At 35.9% G+C, this 23,390-nt stretch overlaps 1 protein-coding gene across 1 annotated transcript in view; it reads left to right on the plus strand.

The window, feature by feature from the left end:
* The window catches only part of LOC122801177 (calsyntenin-2-like), an 843,582-nt gene that overhangs the window by 79,568 nt on the left and 740,624 nt on the right, over positions 1–23,390 (plus strand). The window contains exon 2 of the mRNA XM_044070740.1: positions 7,321–7,483. Within this exon, the coding sequence (XP_043926675.1) occupies positions 7,321–7,483 (163 nt within the window). The remainder of the gene's footprint in view (positions 1–7,320; positions 7,484–23,390) is intronic.

The raw sequence follows: 23,390 nt of genomic DNA on the forward strand, positions 1-23,390 counted from the left end.
ACCCCTGCTCCAATCACCTCAAACAACTAAGTCCCTATTGCAACTCAAATCAACTCTCACTTTATAAATACTAATACCTCCCTGCTAGGTAGCCAGCCTAATCAACCACTTACTCTTCCCACTCCTACTCCAGATAATTCCAACCCCTTCTCTTTTACTTCCATTCAAACTAGTTACATAAAAACTCTCCTAACCAAGTAAAATCTTGCATTCTTGCAGCTGACCAACTAAATAATGAATTTCTAAAAATGTCCACTCCTTCTATTGCCTACCCAATATCTTTCGTGATTAATCATTCTATTGCAGAACAATATGCCCCACTTCTCTGGAAAATTTCACACATCACTCCCCTCCACAAAGGAAGAAGCTGTAAAGAACTACCTAAATTCCACCCCATAGCCATCCTTTCCCCCTTGATAAAATCTTAGAAAAATAAATTCACAATCAATTCCTTAACCACCTCCTTAATCACAACGTATTATCCAGTTGTCAACATGGATTTAGACCTAAACATAGTACTAGCACTGCCCTAATGTCTTTTACTAATACCGTTTATCATCTCTTAAAGGAGTTTAGCTTGTCTCATCTATCTTTCTTGATATGTCCAAAGCCTTCACACTGTTTCCCACCAACTACTACTCAACAAACTCTCATCTTATGGCCTCAGTTCATCATCCCTGTCCTGGTTCCATAGCTATCTTTCCAATCAACAGCAGGCTACTAAATGGGAAAAGAGTCTTTCCTCCCTACTCCTGATCTTGGTCAGTGTTCCCCAAGGTTCCATACTTGGTCCTCTCCTCTTTATTATATTTACTAACAACCTTACTTCTACAACTCAACTAGCCTCCATTGTCCAATATGCCAATGATGCTACATTTATCTTCCCAACCCCCTCACCCCAGGAACTTCAAACAGAAATGCAAATTTCTTTTTTGGACATAGAAAAATACCTCACTGAATATCAACTTATAATAAACCCAAACAAAACTAAGATAATAGTCTTCAGAATTAAAATATCCAAACCATACCAGTCTCCTCTCACAATCCTGTCCTCAAACAGAACCAAAATAGAATCCACAAACCAGATTAAACTTCTAGGTGTCGCAATAGATGATAATCTAAAATTTGATAAGCACATTTCTCTGACAATCAAAAAAGTTCACGATAAAATTGGTACTCTCTGTAGGGCCAAACCAAGTGCCAGGATGGCCATTGCTTGGTCACACCTGCTTTCAACCCTCCTGTATGGATCCCATATATTCACAAACCTGCAAAAGACTGACCTTAATAACCTAAAATCCTGCTACAACAAAATGGCCTAGTTTGCCACTAATTACTGACACAGGACTGACCACTGCCCAGTTCTCTCCCTGCTCAGCTGTTTAGAATTCCCTAACCTTTTACTTCTCAGTCAGCTTACCATGGTCCACAAAATAGTCCACCAGCCCAGAAACTGCCCTGATCTTTCTAAACTAGTCCAACCTAGTACTAATGTCAGGTCATTCAGATCGTCTGACAAACTAATGTTAATGGTTACCTACTCCCACAACTATCATGGCAACTCCCTCTAATCTTACAAAATAGGCAAACTTTGGAACGCTTTTCCTCAGCCCATCACAAAAAAATCCTGTATGAGTTCAAACAACTCCTAAAGGACTACCTAGCTAATCACTGGCTTTGCTCCTGCCATACTCCAGGCTAATGCCTCCTAGCAGCTTAACTACATAACTGACTCTGCTCCTCCTACTCTAGTCCTTATCCTGCTGCTTCTATCTTTACCATGTTTTCCCTTCATCTTGATGCTGAATTGCTTATTTTACATCTTCTTTCTGTGGCACTGTTGGACTTAGGTCCATATGAACCATTGCTTATAACTGTACATTTAATTGCAACTGTGCTGGTGTCTCTGTTAATGCTTCACTGTATAGATTGTGCACACTGTTATTTGAATTTGTATTTGTTTTGCTATAATTTATTATTGTTAGCATTGATAGTTTTGTTACTGTTTTGGAGCTTTTTCTCCCCGGGCCTCCACTGAAAATGGGCTCCTGGCCCAGTCGGACATTACCCGGTTAAGAAATGTAATAAATTAATAAATAAATAAACACATAAATAATAATTTCCTTGGTGTACTTGCCAAATGTCCCCTAGTTAGTATGAATACCACCTTAGGTCTCCCTTGAAAGATGACACTTGCCTAGTGGGACTAACCCAGTCAACAAGAAAAGATAAAATAAATTACTCATGCATACACATTCTAGTTTGTTTCAGCAGGTCTTTTTCCTGCTGTGTTCCACTTATTCTTTTACACTTTTATAAATCAATTACTTTTTTATTTATTTTATTTTATTTTATTTTACATTTGTTAACCGTGTAGAGTCTGGCTGGCAAGTAGCCCGTTTTCAGCAGAGACCCGGGGAGATAAGCTTAATGTGACTATTATTCCATCTCATTTGCTTTCATTGTGACAACATTTTTAATCTTTAGTTTACAATCATCCTAAATCTTTGTAAGTTCTTTACTGAGTAAGATGAAATCTAATAAAATGTTAGTTAAAGTTTGATCTACCAATCATAAATTGGCTTTTTTCTTAGAAGAAATACTGGATAATGTCAATATTTACTGCAATAGACATAGGTTCATAGGTTAGTACTAGGCTAATTGCCCTTGTGGGCCATTTTAAGCCTAGCCAATTGCCCCACATGAGAATCAAACCCTGCATCTTGTGTTTGCCAGGTAAACACCTTAACCATTATGCCATCTCCCACCCCTTAGATTAGTACTAGGCTAATTGCCCTTATGGGCCATTTTAAGCCTAGCCAATTACCCCATGTGAGAATCAAACCCTGCACCTTGTGTCTGCAAGGTAAAGACCTTAACCATTCTGCCATCCTCCCACCCATGCCTGCAATACCTAATTTGTATACTTTCATGGCCTGACACTATTAACAGATGTGTTTTGGTTCACACTATGTTATAGTATTCTTTTGATATGTCACATCCATCTAATATTTAATATTTGCCATGCTCTTCAAAAATTACACTGGCTTGAATTTCCCAATCTGTTACTGCTCAATCAGCTCACCACTGCCCACTCTATTATCCACAAACCTGAAAACTGCCCTGCACTCTCCACTCTAGTGCAACTAAATACAAACCCAGGACCCTTAGATCATCTGATAAACTTATACTCAAGCTTACAAAGTCCCATAATTACTTTGGTGACTCTTTCTTCTCCTTTAAAGTAGCTAAATAGTAGAACCTATTATCCCAGAATATCTTAAAAAACACAGATCGTCATAGCTTCAAAAAACTCCTAAAGGAATACCTTAGTCAACAATGGCTATGCTCTTGTAATACTCCTGGCTAGTTTCTCATGCCTTCGATCAAATGTTTTCTATTCTGCTGTCTTCTTGTCTTACTTCTACCAAATGAAAATACCACAATGGTTTTTAGTTACATATCTAATGACTTTCATATTACTGTCTGTAATAAGGCTTAAGAAAGTTAATGTTTTCTATTTTACATTCACTTTTTTGTAAATTGTGATTGTTGGCATCTGTCAAACTTTTTGTATATTGTTTGTAAATCTTTTAAAAATGTTTGTAATCTTTTTGTACTATTGTTATGGAGCTTATCTCCCCGGGTCTCTGCTGAAAACGGGCTACTTGCCAGCCAGACTCTACCCAGTTAACAAATGTAAAATAAAATAAAATAAAATTAATAAATAAATATTGTCCAATAACCATACACCACGGAAAACTAAGCATGTTCCATTTCATTCTGTTTTATTTAAATTACATCAATGAGCACAAATGCATGCATATATTCTCTATGTATCTTCCCTTGGCCAGTATTCTGTAATATCTTTTCCCTCCAGAGAAACCTTATTTCCTATAGTGTTCCCATCTCAAGCTACTACCATACTTTCATGAAGAAAAACTAAAACGTCCTCCATCATATTCTTTATATTTTGCCTTACTGGTTTTGATGGAATATATTGTGCACACAATGTAATTCTTACATCCTGCCAACAACCTCTCACCACTATCCTTTGTTGTTCGTCAGCCTTTACTACTATATCACTTCTAATTAATATTAATATGCCTTTCTTTTACTCCACTTAAATTTCAACAAATAAACATTCCTCCCCACTTTTTTACATAACATTTTGTACTTTATGTTTCAGGTATTTTTTGTACCCTTATTATCTATGTATTACTGTTTTCATTTTAAACCAGTGTCTTGCACTGTTTCTCCTGTCAACCAATCCATTAACATACCAGACTATCAAATCAAATAGTGCCATAGTAAAAATTATATTTTATTCTACTTAACTTATATTTTTTGTGTTTCTGCTATGAAATGGTCTTTTATAGTCTATTTCAATCACTTTTGTGTTATTATATACTTTTGTATAACTCTACCCAACTGAACCTGATACTTATTAGAGCAAGCAGGTCACACTCTACCCCAGAAATAAACAGCTTATTGAGTATATACATATTTTCTCAAGGCAATAGAACTAAACTCTCTGTGCAAACTGTAGTGTAAAGCTTCTAGTATTTTCTAATCAGATTCAAACTCTGTTTTACTCATTTATTTGGAGTTTGGAGAACACCTTTTATAAATCACTGAAGGAATCCATAATCCCTTCTCTCTGTGAGTGTGAATGCTGCAAATTGTGGGGTATAGCTCTTTTCAGAACAGGCAGTTGCTAAATCATCTGTCATCAGAATAGCCTTAAAAGCATATTACCTGCTTAAGAATCCATACTTATCATAACTCTTAGCTTAAAATATTCATTTATCACAGTGGTTTTACTAGGAATACATTTGCTTTACTTATCTAATTTAATTTTATTTTCTTCCTATTGAAAAAGCAAAAAGCAGCCTGACAACCTAAAGAACTATATCTAATCTCTGCATTTCACATCTCCCAACCAACCTTTTCTGTACCTGCCTCCACCAAAATAAAACCACACTTTGTCCTTTTCCAATGTCTAACTTTTTTATCCCGTGTTTTCATTTTCATCTACATGTCTGCTTCATATTTCACGTCTTTCCCATGTCTTTCATTAGCTGCTCAGATTTTCCCTCTCCTCTCATGTTCATTTTTCACAACTAATCCTTTTAATCCTGTGAAGTAAAATGTGACTATGCCCTTTGACCCATAATTATAACATGTTACACTAGTTATAGATTCAATATTTTATGAGACTGGTGCTTGAAGTTGTCTAACTAGATTCTTCAAAAATATACTGAAATTCGTAACTACCCTTTTGTTGATAATCCTCTGTATAGTAAGGCTGACCTTGTCTTCTCTTATTCCACTATTGTCTATTAGTTACCCTTACCATGTGACCTTGCCATGTTCCACTTTTCTGCATTAAGTTACCCTCACATATGATCTTCCCTTGTTCCACATTTCTACATTAGTTATTCTTGCCATATAACCTTGCCATATTCCACTTTTCTGTGCTAGTTATCCTTACCAAGTGACCCTGCCTTTTTTTTTCCACTTTTCAGCATTAGCTACCCTTACCATGAGACCTTGCCATGTTCCACTATCCTATATTAGCTATTCTTACCTTGTGACCTTGCCTTTCCCTACTTTTCTGCATTACAGACCCTCATTACCCTTAGATTATTTCTTTTAATTCTGCAGTAGCACTCTCTGTTTTACATGAGCTGTACTCATGCATTCTTTAGATTCATCACTTCATCTTCATTGACTTCTTTAAATAGGAAATCTTGCAGAGGGACTGCAACAAATTTCTATTTAGATAAACAGCTAATTTGAGCACTTTGGTCTGTTTTTCAAATTTCTTTATTGGTTCCAGTATAAAAGCTTGAGTTTTGGGTTGTTTTTTTCCCATTTATTTATTTATTTTATTTTGTTTTCGTACATTTCTTCTTTTATCATCACTGCCTGTCATTTTTATATGCATGTTTAAAGCATAAAACATTTAATGGTTTTTGAATGCTTGCAGAAATCACATAAAATTATATAAATGTATATTTGGTTAACCAGGTTTTTCATACTTGGTGAGACCCATTCTATGCATGCCAATGGTGTGGAACACTGTATTTTAGTATGTGTGCTTTATTAGACTAAGCATTTGTATGTAAACTTTCATTCCTTTGTAAATGCAACTATATTTGTATTAAAAGAATTGTGTTCATGTATCACTATTGTTTCTGAGAAGGGTCACTGGGCTAACCCATCTACTAAATACATAAATACAATTACTTCTTTATTTTAATGCATACATTTAATTTAGTTATGTAACAGTGTGCATCTGAGATTTGTATTCACTGGATTCTTTCTCCCTAAGTCATTGTCATTGTGCACTTTGTAAAAGAGTAGTTTGTACATTTGTGTTTAAGATGCTCAACAAAAACAATATAAAGTAAATAACTTACCAGAATAGTAAGATGTCATTTATTAAGTTTGCACTGTTCCTGCTATAAATATTTTATTAATTATTTTATCACAATGTACACAAATTATTGAGCATAAGTGTTAGGCTTCACAGGAAAATACTTAATGGTTTTAATCTAGACAATTGAAGATTCTTCACACAATTAACCCAAAATGAAATCAACCACAGGAAGCACTTCTTTTTTTCTGAAAATATTGTTTCAAAGAAGTGCTAAACATTTGTAATTGTGATGAGATTTTTTTAACAAAACATCAGAAAACTTAATAATTAACAACCTATCAGTACTCACAAATCTGATCTAGCAATGTGCTACGGTAGATAGGAAGAACAGAGGGAGGCTATATAAATTGCTGGTTGACAAAAATAGAACAATAAGAAACTAATGGAAGAAAGAAAGAAAGAATTGTTGTTTTTGTAGCATTAACATAGATGTGAAAGTAGCAGTTCCCTTAGAGGACTTCATCTTTTCACTCTGTGTCTGGGAAGGCATTTATCTAGGGTTTCATATTCTGACATCTGAATACATGCCAGAGGGTGAATTGCTGATTATTCTGAATTGTCTGTAGGTGTGTGTGTGTGTGTGTGTGTGTGTGTGTGTGTGTGTGTGTGTGTGTGTGTGTGTGTGTGTGTCTATTTTGTGCCTCTCACCCACTGCTTGATAGAATAAAACACCAGCTCTCTACAACCATGAACAAAATAAAGCAGATATCAATGAATAAATGACTGGATGTTTTTGCCATCAATTACATATTAAAATACAGCCCTAAAGAAGGATCTGAAACACTGTGAATTTCAAAATGTTTAATAAAATACATGAATTTTACAGTTTACTTAGTGCATTTAAATGTACACCTAATTGTTTCTCTGTTTTTCAGATCTGTGACAAAGAATGGCATTACTATGTCATCAATGTTGAGTTTCCTATTGTAACACTATATGTGGATGGAGTGACCTATGAACCATACTTAGTAACAGATGACTGGCCAATTCATCCTTCCCATATTGACATGCAGTTAACAGTAGGAGCATGTTGGCAAGGTAATAACTATTTTTTTTTATTTGTAAGCACATATTTGATGAGCAATGTGTTTTATGCCCTGAAGCTCATACAAATATATAACTTTTTGAAAATACAGATGTGCTAACCAAAGAGGATATATGGCTTGTTGAGCATGGCTTAGCGTTACAATGATCTTCTGTGCAATACAACCCTGCTTTTTCAATTTCATTTAGAAACGTGATTGTTTTCTCAGCTCAGTAACATGGTACTTAATTAATTAATTATATTCTCAGAATTGTACTTGATGCCAGTTAAAACAATAATGCACTGCAATAACATAAACAGATTAATCTGTACCTCTCAGTCCTGTGTCAAATAACATATATTTACATTGTCTGCAAAATACGATTTTCCATTCAGAAGTTTTTCCATTGTGAAATATGACTTGGTGAGATATTAACATAGCAGTTCCTTTGTTTTCACACAGACTTCACCAATTTTGGTACACTCTTTATTTCAGTCAGTCAGTAGCTTATGCTCCAAGCTTAATACAAAGAAAAGAAATACCCTGTAGTGGAAGCTGAGGTTCTGTGACAGCTATCTGTAAATATTAAGAGAATGCACGTGATATAAAAGCATTACTTTTGTTGAGTACACTGTATTACAAAGTAAAAAACAAAGTAAAAGATATACTCAGCATAATAAAATATGGATTCTCATGAGAGAAGCCATCAGGTAGAAAATAGGTTGGGCTTTTGAAGATCAGTCTTTCAAAGATTATATTGTTTGTGTGTGGATGCTTGTAGGCATCCATGTAAATGAGTGTTCATATTGCATTCATTAAGGATTAATTCACTTGTTAGATTATCAAACATAAAATTAAATGAAAGGTAGGAGAATGCCGTATATTTGCATGAATAACTAAAGTCTAATAATGGATTATTGAGAACAAAACCTAACAGTGCTTCCTCCTAGGCAACAAAGAGCATACCTTCCTTTTAAAAAGTCAGGCTATCAGTTCCAGCAGTCTATGATTATAATAAATATCTTGTTTCACAAATAAAACTTGTGGGTTTTGGAGCAAACCTTCAAGTAACCTATTAGTATTAAGTAGAAATCTAAGAAATGTACATGGTGCTAACAACTATTCTAGCCTTCAAAAATGGAACCACTTGTTTCCACCCATGGCGGGCTATCATACTACACTTTCTAAAGTGTTTAGCAAAACTCCTACTTTTCAAGCACTTTATAGCAACATATGCTTAAAATATATAAGTTGTTCTTTGCTAAACTTTGTACCAGTTTATTGACCAAACCTTCACTGATAACAGTTTTCGCACACACTCATCATTCCATTTAATCTGTCTGCTGTAACAGAGATGATCCTATAAAAGGATATATTCCTAGAAAGCATTCAATAGATTCCACTGGTTGATGAATGTAGTTCACAGAACAGAACACAGCAGAACAGAATTATGTTTTTTGTTTGAATCTAACTTGACTGAAGTTTAGTTTTGCAGCAATGAATCAATTTTGATTTCATCAGTTTATGTGGTTTAATGACAAAGTGCAATAACACACGAGTTTAGCAGTGTAAATGAATGTGCATGTTCCATTCACTTACAATGCTAACTTGTGGGATGTTGTATGGACAGTGGGTAAAGGGAATGTCTCCTTCTTTCCACTGCTGTGCAGTTGGTATATTTAAAGTCGTTGGGTATTTGGAGTATAGCCACCACATCTGTTGTGCAGGGGAGTTTGTTCACAGTAAAAATACTGTTTTGGATTTTTTTTGTTTTCAGTTTATTCAGTGGATTGGAAGGAAGCTTTATGTTTCAGAGTTTTGCTCTTTGATGTACTGAATCTAAGTGCTCCTTGACATCAAAGATTCAGTATTAAGTCCTCACAAAAGAATACAAGCAGTCCATGTACTGGCAGTAGTATGTGGTCCAAACATAAAGGCAGCTCAGAAAAAAAGATCTGAACATACAGACCTCCTTCACACAGCAGTAGAACTTGCACCATGTATACCTTCCACAAAGTACGTTTTATTGTACCTATATTTCTGCAAACAGTATGCAAAATTGGTTTACTATCACAGTCTTGAAACCCAAACTCTTGAATATCATAATTCTAAGACCATAGTATCAAAAGATTAAAATGCTGAGGACCACAGTGTCAAAAAAATATTGTATACCAAATTCCCCTACCACTGTTAACCCAGAACAATTCAATTTCTAACACAGGTCCTGCAGGAGTGTCGACCCAGGACTCAGTGTTAACATGGGTCGGGGGGGGGGGGGTAAGTCCTGGAGTTTGATGTTGTGGTCTTCAGTATTTCGGTCTTTCAATATTATATTCTCAGGATTATGATTTTCAAGAATGTAGGCTTCAAGACTGTGATAGCACACCTTTAAACTTCCCTCTTGTCTCATTGCTATCTGTACTGTGTGCTGTTTTCCGTTATGAGCATTTATGAATACTAATAGCTTATTAGAGTCATACTCTGCTGTTTATAATCCCTATTAATGCTAATTATGGACTGGAAGGCACACATATAGGTGATAACAGTAAAAGTACAATTATAGATAATGAATTTCAGCTACAATAAATGGTGGACTAAGAGCTAGGTTGTTCTGTCTATAGAGAACCGTGCTGTAAATACCAGGATATTTAAACTCTAAATGGCTATGATGGCATTGTGGAGTGTGGCACACTACTAACTGGGAGCTTGACAGCTGGATGACTGAACTGTCAGTGAGTCCCAATTCCTGAAAAAATCATTTACTAAAAGCCACTTTCAGTGAGCCTGATTTAGACCATTCTCCACTGATGTATGACCATTCTTGAGAAACAGCTCCATTGAAAACCACTTTCAGTGGAACTGCCTTAGTACTTTCCCCAACCATTTTGTGATGATACAGTTATTTAGTGTGGCAGAGTAGCCCCCCACCCCAGCAGGATGCACAGAAATGCCCCCCACCCAAAAAAAAAAAAAAAGATTTAGTTTTGGTTCATTGAGAGTGGTTTTCAGTGTAACTATTTCATGGGAATGAGACTCATTGAAATTGCTGTCCACACGAATCACATTAAGTGTCACTAGTCTGTGTAAATAGCAAGGAATTATTCATGACAGCTTATACCTTGTGTGTCATGCAAGCAGACGGCAATTATATGATTTACTGGTGAACTGGTTCTCAGTGATAGGAAAGTGGTTACTGTTACTACACCTGTGTGTGTCTATGCCTGTGTGTGTGTGTGTATGTGTGTGTGTGTGTGTGTGTGTGTGTGTGTGTGTGTGTGTGTGTGTGTGTGTGTGTGTGTGCGCGTGTGTGTGTGTGTGTGTGCGTGTGCACAGCATTTGGTGTGCAAGAAGTAACCTATCAGCAGCTGTAATGTCATGTTATAAACTGATAATGATGTATACAGTACTATACTGTGTTATCAAGACATTTTTGCTAAACAACATTCTTCTGAGAAGTACAGCACTTTTACATGGCCATCGGGGATGTCTCTTTTTATGATGTGGCACACTTTTGTAGACCCTGTGCTGCAGACATACCTTATACACATTTCTCTATGATTTATTTATTTCTAAATCATGGAACATAATGAGGGCCTTAATTTTCATACCTACTGTATCTCTGCCTTCTCCAGGTATGCAGTAGTAGACGTAACTGCATCAGGTGATTGGGGGCACATTATGTGGGTAGGGATCTGGCATGTTCCAAGTACCTCCCATACACAGCTGCAAACTCTGTCTAGGAAGTGCAGCCAATACCTCTCTGAGCACTCCTTACATGATCCCGATGACATTTAAAGAAAGCGTGGAAAGAATAACTAGGATACGAATGCACAGTAATGCAGATGTCAGAAGGTAATGCTTATCTCTTCTTGCATATTCCTTGTATTTATTCATTAAGCGGTTTTACTTCTCCACTGTAGTAGTAGGATATCCTCGTGTCTTCCGATCAGTGAATCACCAGATTATATCAATATTCAGTGGCAATGATGCTGGGAAATGATAAGAGATGTGGTATTTTCCAGTACAAGTCACTATTGTTGATACAGGGTCTGGAATGGCAGTAGCTATCAATGATTTGTTGTGTCTTTCGGCTTTTCCCGGTTAGGGGTCACCACAGCGGAACTCCGGTCCGCTAATGATTGGTAGTTGATTTTTACATGCCGAGTTACCAGCCCTGATGCACAACCTTTAATGAAGGCACGCCCACTCACGCATATCTCCACTCAGAAGACGCTCTAGCTGAGAATCGAACTGGACAGCATCTTACTGTGAGGCGACAACGCTACCGCAGCACCACCACCGCGGGATAGTAGCTATCAATGATATAGAGATGAAAAGTATTCTTTGATAAGGAAGAGGCTGATGATATCCCTCAGTGGTATGCTTTAATAAAGGTACTGCAGTAATTAGGATCTTGGAGAAGATACTGTCTCCTCCAAGCTATTCATAACCAAATATAATTATTAGAAGATCATTGACTTCAGACAGAGAGATCAGATAGAAATTGAAGTCAGCCAGGAATTCATTAAATGGGGATGGCAAGGATGACAAGGTGGGGGAAATGCATATGGTACAAACAAAATGGAAGCAAAATCACAGGGAGGAAGAAAGGATACTCTGCTCTCATTCATAATAAGTGAGTTTGATTTACTGGTTTTGAGCTGTCTGAGAAAATTAGCTCATTATAGAAGGATTTACACTTATAAATTCAATGTTGTATTTTTATTTTTAGCAGAAGACTTTGTTACCCTCCTGAGTCTTTTGCATTTATGATGGATTGCATCTCAGAGCTGCAATAAGGCGGGCTGTGTTTTTTCCATTTGTATTTCCAAGTCCATAGCACTTATCTCATCTATTTTGTTAGCTGCAGACATATGTAGAGCAAAGACTTCCTCTGAGCCTTTTGATGTGAATGGAGAAAGATTTATCTTGTACAAAGAACACTTATTTTCTATATACTAAAGAACACTGTAACATAAGTCAAGTTCTGCAGTAATGGTTGCAGATGAAGGAGTCAACTGAATACCAGGAGCACACTGTGATGATTTCTAAAGATGGGAACATGCATGTATTTTAAGTATTATTCATTTATTCATTCTCCAGCACTTGCTTTGGTTGCAGGGACATGGAGCCTGTTTTAGCACTCATCAGGTTTAAAGAAGACAATTAATCCTGGTTGGGATGCCAGTCACAGATGAAGTGATATTTAAGGACAGCAGTTTGTTAGGCAAAATTAGAACCCACCTGAGGTTCCCAGACAGAGGCTAGGCCTGGTAGGTTCTGGTAATAGGTGAGTCAAGGGAACTAATATACGATGCTGTCCAGCTTGAGATCACTTGCATGAAGCCAGTTAATACAGATGTATCCATGATAATGAAGTCGCTCATTTAAAAAAATGACTAGATTTTCAAACACTTTTTATTTTGTCTTCTGCCCCTGTACCTGTCAACCATGTAGCCTTCCCCACATGGATTGGACCACAGTCCTTTCCCCATGGTATGAAGTCCACCAGAACCAGGGAGAACAGAGCTATCTAGAAGACAGCAGTGATGTTTGATTGCATCCTCATTAGCAGCACATCCCAGCTATGAGGAATTTTTATCTATATATCTCATAACACTTCCCCACCCTACTGGTGACATGACTAATTCCATCACTACAAGAGCAGTCTACACCCCCCCTATATATTTATACTTATTCTTCCATGTTTGCTCACAATGGCTACCACCAACAGTGTGGGTGTTCACACTAATATCTTCCCTATCCCAGTTCGCATCATTGTGGCAAGCCTCTGTTGTCCAGCCAAGATGGGAGTTACTACTTCTCCCTCCCCAACAAGCATACCCATTCCTTCTGTCTGCACCATTAATCACTATAACTGCTATTTAAGCCCAGGTTGCTTGGCTCAGTACCTGTCAACTGTCTGGTATTTGCTGGAAAATACAAAATGTATCTTTACGCACAAAATGCCAAATAATGCCTTTAAATTATGCTATGTATAGCTGTATGATTATGTAGCCACTGCATTAATAGCCAACACATGCAGCCTCACAACATCACCAATGTGATGAACTCGCTAAAGATGCTCTAATAACTGAATGCATTTCACTGCAAGATGAAGAAAGCACTACCAGTAAGTGAAACTCATAAGCAGAAGAAAAAGGAACCCAGTAAGGAATCTGATCTGTATCTGTCATACCCTGGTGTTAGTTTCATCGTGCAGCATCATGTGGGTGTAGTATTCCTCAGTGGCACTTGTGGGCAAATTTTAAGGAAACTATTACTCTGAGGAAAAATGGTAACACCAAAGATCAGAAAAGTAATAGAAAGAGAATATGGAGTTAAGGCAGTACTGCAGATGACTGTAACTGTAGCAGAGGCTTCTCAGTTTGTTTCATGTTTGCCAGCTGGTGAGAGAAAAAAGGGTGAGAGGGATATCACCATCTGACAGGATACCAACCATTGTTGTTAGCTAGGATCACTTTCAGGGTGTGAGATTTAAATAATTTAGTAATTATTTCTAAGGTAATGTTCATGACCCATAGAGAAGAGTTTTTTTTCCTGAGTAGAACAGGTTGTTGTCAGCTTTTCAGTATTTCACATAAATTCTATCTGTAGGTTCATAATCAGTTATATTTCATGTTCCTTATCCACAGGCAAACTTTAGTGATGTTTCTTAGCTCTTTGTATGTTTGACAGGTAAAGTTGCTGGTAAGTTCATCAATGAACTACTGTTAATTAAATTACACACACACACACACACACACACACACACACACACACACACACACACACACACACACACACACACACACACACACGCACACACAAATATATGTATCTATATATATGTGTGTATATACTATATACTATATATATATATATATATATATATATATATATATATGTGTGTGTGTGTGTGTGTGTGTGTATTTTGTACACACTTGATTTTGGTACAGCCTCCAGATGAGAATAGTAGGCAAAGGATCACTCTGGGAACCAGCTGGAATTCAAGCCATTGTAATTAGCAGCCATGAGTCATTTACTGCCAAAGCTGTAATGTTTACGTCACATAAACAGGGTCAATGCGAAGTGGCACTTAGGTCAGCAGTGCTGGGTCATGTAGTCTGTTATAGTAGTGCACACCTACATGTGAGTTCCAGTCTATACTAAGGTCCCACATGGAAATTAATTCAACATCATTATGGGTGTGAGATTAAGCTACTTAACAGTGTTATTACTAAGCTTGAATAAGTGCCCTCGGGAAATGGAATTAGAAAAGATGTTTTAATTGTTTTTTTTTGGGGGGGGGGGTTTGTATCACAGGTAAAAGAAATCCACAGCAGTTTCTGAACCATTGCAAATTTGGGGTTGTAAAATGTTCAAGGGGCAAATAACACCATTTAGTAATATAGCAACTCCTCCAGGCCTCTTATGTCTTTGGTCACTCTTAAAGACTTTATATGCCAGTGTTATAATTTTGTGTTCTTTTTTTTTAATTGAGTGTTATGATTCCCCAGAACTGCTGATTCACCATTCACCAAAGTGAACTGCTTGAACTTGCACTTCAATTAATTTGGAACAATAACATAACAGCAAGTCATGAAGTGGAGGACTGAAGGGCTTGTATTCCATTCCAAGCTTATGGTCCTCAGAGCTGGAATACTAAACTGTGCATAAGTGTATATCATTACAGTTTATAAGGGGTGCTACAATACTTTTTCCAGGTTTAGCTTTAACTGAAGGTCCTGCTTGTAAGGCCTCATTTATGGGACACTGGTAGAGAAAATGAATTTAAATGCTGCTTGTGTAACAGAAAAGACATGAAATGTAATTCTGAGTTTGCGGTGTAGTGTGTTTGAGTGAGAAAAGTGCTATGAATACATGTTATACATTTGTTGTTACTGTTGGCTTTAGCAATAATGCTATACTTTCAAACATGGATGTCAGGGGTGGTGGTAATAGGTTTAAAATGATGCTTATATGAACAGGCCAGGAGATGACTGGTGTGGAGATGAAATGGAAATGGTGCAGAATAAACTGGAGACATTTGCACCCATCTTTCTCAAGATGTGAGTAGCACATTCTTTTTTGTCAGTCTGGTGATTTGTGGTGACTGACAGGTGTTTTACATATCAGGAAGGAAGCAGATGCATTTAAGCAGCACTGTTTAATAAGTGCTTCATCTGAGTTACATTTTCATAACAGTGCGGAGGAGTTTTCAATTACTTGAGTCCTTTTGAGGACTTCAGGGTGTTTATCTTATTTTCTGTTTTATCTATCAGGAAGGTAACAGCTGAATTTACTGAGTGTTGAGTGTTTGAAGTTTGATTTAATACGGAGTACATGTACATCTCTACACTTCTTACTTATTTTTAATGTAAGGTTGGGTCCTTTTTCAGTTCTCAAAATGGATTTCTTAAATACTTATGTATCTGAAGACCTGAATGAAAATCAGTACTTACTTGAGTGTGGAAACTGTGGTATATATCTAAAAACACTAACGTGTTTCAGCTGTGTAAGACTGATGGAACTTTGTAACATTATTAACAGTAAGGTTTAAAAAAAAACAACTTAAATTGTAAATATCCGTATGTGAAGACTTTTATCTCTGTAGATCAGTTTATGATCAGAAATGTACCTAATATAGAGAAATGCAAATGGATTTTACATTTTAAAGCACAGTTTATACCAGATTTAAATGATGCTTTTAGTTTAAAATCTTTCTTAAAGGACCTGTATAATAAAATAAAATAAAGGTAAAGACTGTCCTTTAAGTGCATTTGATGTCAGGATTAGGTTATTTTAATTGAGTTGATTAAATTATTGTTAAACAATTAAGTTTTTAAATGGATATGTATATAAATAGATTGTTTTTACTTCTTAACTGTTTTTGCCTGATGAAGCAGCCTCTGTGAACGTTTGCTGCATTAATAAATTATTTATGCTACCTATGGTTCTGGATTGCTTTGTTTATAAAGTTGCATTCCAGTGCCTTTATGTTTACTTTCCACTCTTTTCCCCCTTGTTTTTGTGTCTGCCCCAACTCCCACTCAGATATTAAGCTAATATTTCTGAAAGTCTAACGGTAGGACTACAGCTCCAATACTGGATCCCTCTCAAAGAAGCTTGAATTTTACCCAACCTGCTCACCCTTTTCTTGTTTTGGTTTTAAAAGACTGCTTCTGTGGCTTCCATCTCTTATGATAATCTGAAGTCCAAAGTCCCTCCCTACCCTCTTTCATTGATATTGTCTGTTGTGTAAGCTATTTAACTACTTTTCCCATGCATTATTTTCCATATATTCATAATTTAAATTCATATGGTGCCATTTTTTTGGCTGAGAAGTTATCGGACTATATAAAACATTTTTAGAGTTCAGCTCAGCACAAAGGAGAGGTGTAATAACACCAGATCTGACAGAGTTATAAAATGTTACTACTGTAATGCGCAAAGTTTAAGAAATAAATATTATAACTTTGTTGGAATAATATCAGGAGGGAACGGTACATTACTAGAAATTGTTGAATGCTGGAATTCCAAAGATTACAATATCATGCTAAGATAGTATACTAAGTATGAATACCTGAGAGATAATTTAAGGGGAAGAGGGTTACTCTTTGGATTCGCAATTCTATTCCCTTAATACATATTAACAAGTGAGACAAATGCTTATAGTGCAGTTAAGAGATGTCATTAGTAATTGATCAGTACGTTATCCAACACCCTCTATGGATAATTTAATCCACTGTTTTTTTTTTTTTTGGACCAGTTAGAAAAGTATTTACAATATAAAAATATATTCTTATGAGATTTTAATTATCCAGAATATTTATGGAATAATTATTTCGCAAAATCTGTATTTGTAAGCTAATTTATTAACATCGAAATGAACGGTCCGGGCACACTGAATTCAGCTACAAATAAATAATTTTATTGTAACAGTTCATACACAAGCGCTTTCACCTTGACTCAATGCAGGGCTTTATCAAGTTAATAAAAATCTCCATATTCATCCATTTATATATCCCCACTCCCAAAAAGAAGTGCCAAAATTTTAAAGACATTCACTCTCCAATACTTTAAATATATTGTGGTAATCGTCATGTTAAAACTGTCTAGCCTTTACTATACAGGTATTTTTAACTATAATTAAAAAAATCATTACATATAATAGTCAGCATTCCAAATTAAAACATTTCCACAGGTTAAAAAATAAGTGATGTGTTTCTCATGTATTAATATGCAGAAAAAGGCTATTATTCGCCATTCATTTTTATAGGTCCAGTTTTTATCACAACTTACTGGCTTTTTTGATTAAGTAAGGTTTTATTGAAATATGGTCATTAAGACCTGGGGGATTTGTTGCATTTAACTTAATCTGCCAATATGTCTTTCCACAGCTCAACCAGTTTCCCAGCGCCCCCCCCAGGGTCCATGGCAACTTGCTCTAATATTCCAAAAAGAAAACCTTTATGGGTTGGCTCCATATGAAGATGTTTATAAAGGGCATTATTCAAAATTGTTTTCTTTATTTGGTATGTGTGCTGATATACGCTTACTTAATGTTTTTTCTGGCTTTCCTACGAAGAAACTGGGGCAGTCGCTACATATAGCCAGATATACTATACCTCTAGGTATACAATTGTCCCTCCTAAAAGTCACATTACTATTCAAGTTTTTATTTAACATCACTTTATCCTTGTCTATAATGAAGTGACAGTATTTACGCTTTCCACATTTTCTAATCCCTATATCTCCGTGAAATCCATAATTGTTTTTGTTCTTTTCAAACAGTATTTTTAAATTGATTCCTGTTTTAAAAACAAAGTGTGGTGCTTCACTTACTTTGTGTACTCAGTCCTGATTAAGTTTTAACATTTTCCAGTTTATTTCTATCAAGTTTTTTATTTCTCTGGAAGCATTGTTATATTGTTTCACTAAGGCTTTTCCGAATTGTTGTTTATTGTCATTTAATTTGTTAATGGAACATTCTTGCTGGTTTCCAAATAGGGGTATATATTTAATATTACATCCCTCTATAATCTCTGTAGCTACTGTTTCTATTAACTTATACGGGTAGCCTCTTGCTCTGAAACATCCGGACATTAACTGTATTTCTTTCACGAAGTCTTCTCTTTCTGAAGTCATTCTTGCAGCTCTGACCATATGGCCTTTAATTATACTTATTTTCTGCTTCCATGGGTGTGCACTATTTTAGGGGAGGTATGAATTACTAAATGTTTCCTTACGGTGTATTCTAGATTTTAACCGTCCATCATTTTTATCCATTCTGACATCTAGATAGTTAATCCCCAAAGGATCAAATTTGTATGTGAACCTTAAAAAACTAGTAGTAGAATTTAGATGTTCTATGAAAGTAGTTAATATGTCTCTAGGTCCATCCCATATGACAAAAATATCATCCAAATAGCGATGATATATCAATGTATTGCCAATATGTTGTATTGAATAAGTATGTCATTTCCCACTTCAGAAGGACCAAATTAGCATAGATGGGGGGCACATGCTACCCCCATAGCTATGCCTTGAACTGGTTTGAACATCTCACTTTCAAAATAGATCAAGTTGTTTTCTAATACTATTCTCATAAGATCCACCATTGCAACATCTTCATATGGAGCCAAGCCATAAAGGTTTCCTTTTGGGATATTAGAGCAAGTTGCCATGGACCCTAGGGGGGGGGGGACTGGGAAAGCTGGTTGAACTGTAGAGAGACATATTGGCAAATTAAGTTAAATGCAACAAATCCCCCAGGTCTTAATGACCATATTTCAATAAAGCCTTACTTAATCAAAAAAGCCAGTAAGTTGTGATAAAAACACCTGTATAGTAAAAGATAGACAGTTTTAACATGACGATTACCACACTATATTTAATGTATTGGAGAGTGTATGTCTTTGAAACTTTTGGCGCTTCTTTTTGGGAGTGGGGATATATAAATGGATGAATATGGAGATTCTTATTCACTTGATAAAGCCCTGCATTAAGTCAGGGTGAAAATGCTTGTGTATAAACCGTTACAATAAAACTATTTGTAGCTGACTTCAGTGTGCCCGGACTGTTCATTTAATTTTTAGTGACTTTTTATTCTCTGCATCTACTTCTTGGTTTGGTCTGCGTAATTTATTAACATGACTGTATTTGTTAATATGACATAACTGATTACAGGAGGGACAAGTGGTTCAAAGTTTTAATTACAGTACCTGAATGTGTAAGTGATTTGAAAATTGGGCCTCTGCTTGGATGTTCTGACCACTAATCTTTGACTTTTGATCTTAACCTTTCATTACTCATAAAAAAACAAAAAGGATTTAAAAAACTAATATAGGTGGTCTTGATCATTACTCGCTAATTGGAAGGAGGACTCATATGTACTGGTCATCTTATCTTGCCTTAGACTCCTTAGGCTAAGGCTATAAGAAGTTTGAAGAAATTTTGGCTTCTAGAACATTAGATACTGAACATAAAATGAGTGATATGGTACTGTCCCTAAATCTTGCAAATTTCCACGTTACTCTGATATATAATAAAAGAAGAGAAAGAAAAAATTAAAACCTGTAGCCCTATCAGCTTGCCATCTATAGCTAGAAAATGTTTTGACAGGTGTATTATTGATTTAATGAACAAAACTAATACTAGTAGTGTGATTACAAGTTTTACACAACATGCTTTTTTAAAAGGGAGGTCGACTTTAAGTAATTTACTAAGTTCTTTGAACAATTTATGGCAACCTTAGATTTAGGACTGGTTCCCATTGTATTATAATTAGACCATGTCCATGTCTTTGACTGATTAATCTTTGTGTCCATTTAAAAATGTCTGACTATTCTGTATATAAACTGTTACACAATTAGATGGACAATGGAATGGCTGTCGGACAGGCAGCAGTATGTTAAATATTGGAATACTTTATCTGGTTATATGCCCGTATTAGTGTGAGCTCCACAGAATCACTGTTGGGGCATATGCAATTTAATGCTGTCTTTTCAGCCACACCAAGAAATAATAATCTGTGGATCTATAAGTATGTGGATGTGTGTAAGTTAGGATTTAGTATACAAAACAATAAAGATTTTGAAGAATTAAATGCCTACATGAAAACACTGTATAACTGGGCTTCTGAAACATGTTTAAAATTTGGTTTAGACAAATGTTATATCATGTATTTTAGTCAAAAAATACAAAGGAATCCAGTTTACTTAGATGAAGCAAACTTACTGAAGTGCACCAAAATAATGATGTGGGTATTAGTATTACTTCTGATTTTTCATTTAGAACTCATGTAAACCAGATCAGTACAAAGGCTATGAAATTGATGGGCTGTTTACTGATGAATTTAACCACCAGAGATATGGCTTGCCTGACAACTGATTGCGAGACAGATATAAGATCTATTATTGAACGTAACAGTGTGTTTTGTATCTCTTCTAAGAGGCAAGTGAAACCTCTTGAGAGTGTTCAATGTAAATTCACTAAAAGAGTAACTGTGGTAAAAGATTTTGTATACACATACAGGTGTAAATACCTAAATCTATTACTTAAGTTATAGTTTAAGTTATAGGTGTATAAAAGGAAATTTTATTTTATTTTATAAAACCTTAAGTGATGATATAATGCAAGTCTTGTTTAATATGGAGATGTGTAAAAATCATAAAGTACTGAAGCACAAAAATATGAAGCTTAAGACTTATTTGTGTAAAATCAGGTTAAGATATTTATAGAAAACTAAGTGGTAGCATTATGTTATAACATACCTATTGAAATTCATAAGTCAACTAATTAGATAGTTATAAGAAAAATATTGATGCTTGAGCAGGAGATGATAAATTTGAATCTTATATTGCAGAATTAGCATTCCTTGTTGGCCAAACTGCCTGAACAATGTTAAAGATCTTATGACCTTATGACATTCCTCTCTGTTTGTGTGTTGGGACGGACAAACCCTTGTGGATGGTATTGTGGGAAACTGAAAAAAATAAACTTCTTTCTTGTGAGATGTTCCTGACAAATTGCCTTTCCACAGACACTGATACTTCTCCAAATCTGATTGTATTAGTTTTTGCATACTCACCATTTTTTTGTTTAAATACATAATTCTCTATCAAGGTACAGAAGAGAGTAACATCTGGGGAATGTACAAAGGAGACAGAGCTGATGCAATACACCACCATGTTATAGGCTGTACATCTGGGGGAATGTACAAAGGAGACTGAGCTGATGCAATGCACCACCATGCTATAGGCTGTACATCTTGGGGTTATACAAAGGAGACTAAGCTGATGCAATGCAACACCATGCCATAGGCTGTACATCTTGGAGTTGTACAAAGGAGACTGACCTGATGCAATGTAACACCATGCCATAGGCTGTACATCTGGGAGAATGTACAAAGGAGACTGAGCTGATGCAATGCACCACTATGTTATATGCTGTGCATCTTGCGGTTGTACAAAGGAGACTGAGCTGATGCAATGCAACACCATGCCATAGGCTGTACATCAGGGGATTTACAAAGGAGAATGAGCTAATGCAATGCACCACCATGCCATAGGCTGTACATCTGGGGATGTACAAAGGAGACTGAGCTGATGTAATGCAACACCATGTTATAGGGTGTACATCTGGGATATGTACAAAGGAGACTGAACTGATGTAATGCAACACCATGCCATAGGCTGTACATCTGGGGATGTACAAAGGAGACTTAGCTGATGTAATGCAATACCATGCCATAGGCTGTACATCTGGGGATGTACAAAGGAGACTGAGCTGATGCTATGGAACACAGTGCTATTGGCTGCATTATGACCACCATGCTATAGGCTGTATTATGATGAAATAAGTGCCTACTTTTCATCCTAAAAATTTAATTGCATTTTTATGCCAACTCTTAATTCACGATCATCTACAGTAAGGAAAACCAGACTCACATCTTATTTATGGGAATGCTGACTTGGAATGTCATGAGAAGCTGTTAAGATTAGCTGTTGGGATTTTGTCTGAGTATATGGGTTTCTCTGGTAGCAAAACTGGAGTGATACATCAATATCCATGCAATCCACGCAAATCTGTAGTCCCCTGGATATAATCCCAAGTATTTATTTTTTTCAAATGAATGGTGTAAATTGTATCATCACCACAGATACAAACACAGGATCTTTGCCTAACTAGCTCTGACTTCCTAACGTTTCTGAAGATAATAAGCCACATCTAAGCATCACTTTCTTTGTATGTCTGCTTTTAAGTCATTTAGCACTCACAGGGCATATAATGGAATGATTTGAAAAAGAACCCCATGGTTAAAAATGATATGGAATTCTTCTTGTATGACATTTTATTTAAAAGAAAGCATTTAAAGACAGCTTTGGAATTAATGTGACCAGTTACTTATGCAGCATGTACGACAATAATGAAAGAATATATTAAGAAAATTGTGGTTACACATATTTATTACCATTGGCAAAAGGTATGATGGTGACATTGGTTTGGAAATTATCCTTTCTGTCTGTGACGGTGATGTAATATACAATGCTCATTTTTAATAAATTATTGACATTAATTCCAGAGTGATGTTTCTTTTATTGGATAACTTAAGCTTCTGCAAAATGCACCTGGGGAGTTATATTGCTGAAATTGTTTGGATGTAATTAATGCTATCTCCCAGACAAACACTTTTGTGCATTGATTTAATTCATGACACCTATTAACTGCAAGGCAAATGATTATTTCTATTAACTTTTAAATTTACACTGAACATGTGGTTATGAAGTATTAATGGAAGATGTAAATGAATGGCTCTTGTTTTCATGAAGTGTTTTGCAGTGAGAATGGTAGCCTTTTTACTTGCCTGGCTTCCTGGATCAGTTGTGTAGAAGATATGATCTGAAACATAAGGA

The sequence above is a fragment of the Protopterus annectens genome, chromosome 4.part1 (assembly GCF_019279795.1).
Source record: "Protopterus annectens isolate FY-2018-M chromosome 4.part1, PAN1.0, whole genome shotgun sequence".
Classification (NCBI taxonomy): domain Eukaryota; kingdom Metazoa; phylum Chordata; order Ceratodontiformes; family Protopteridae; genus Protopterus; species Protopterus annectens.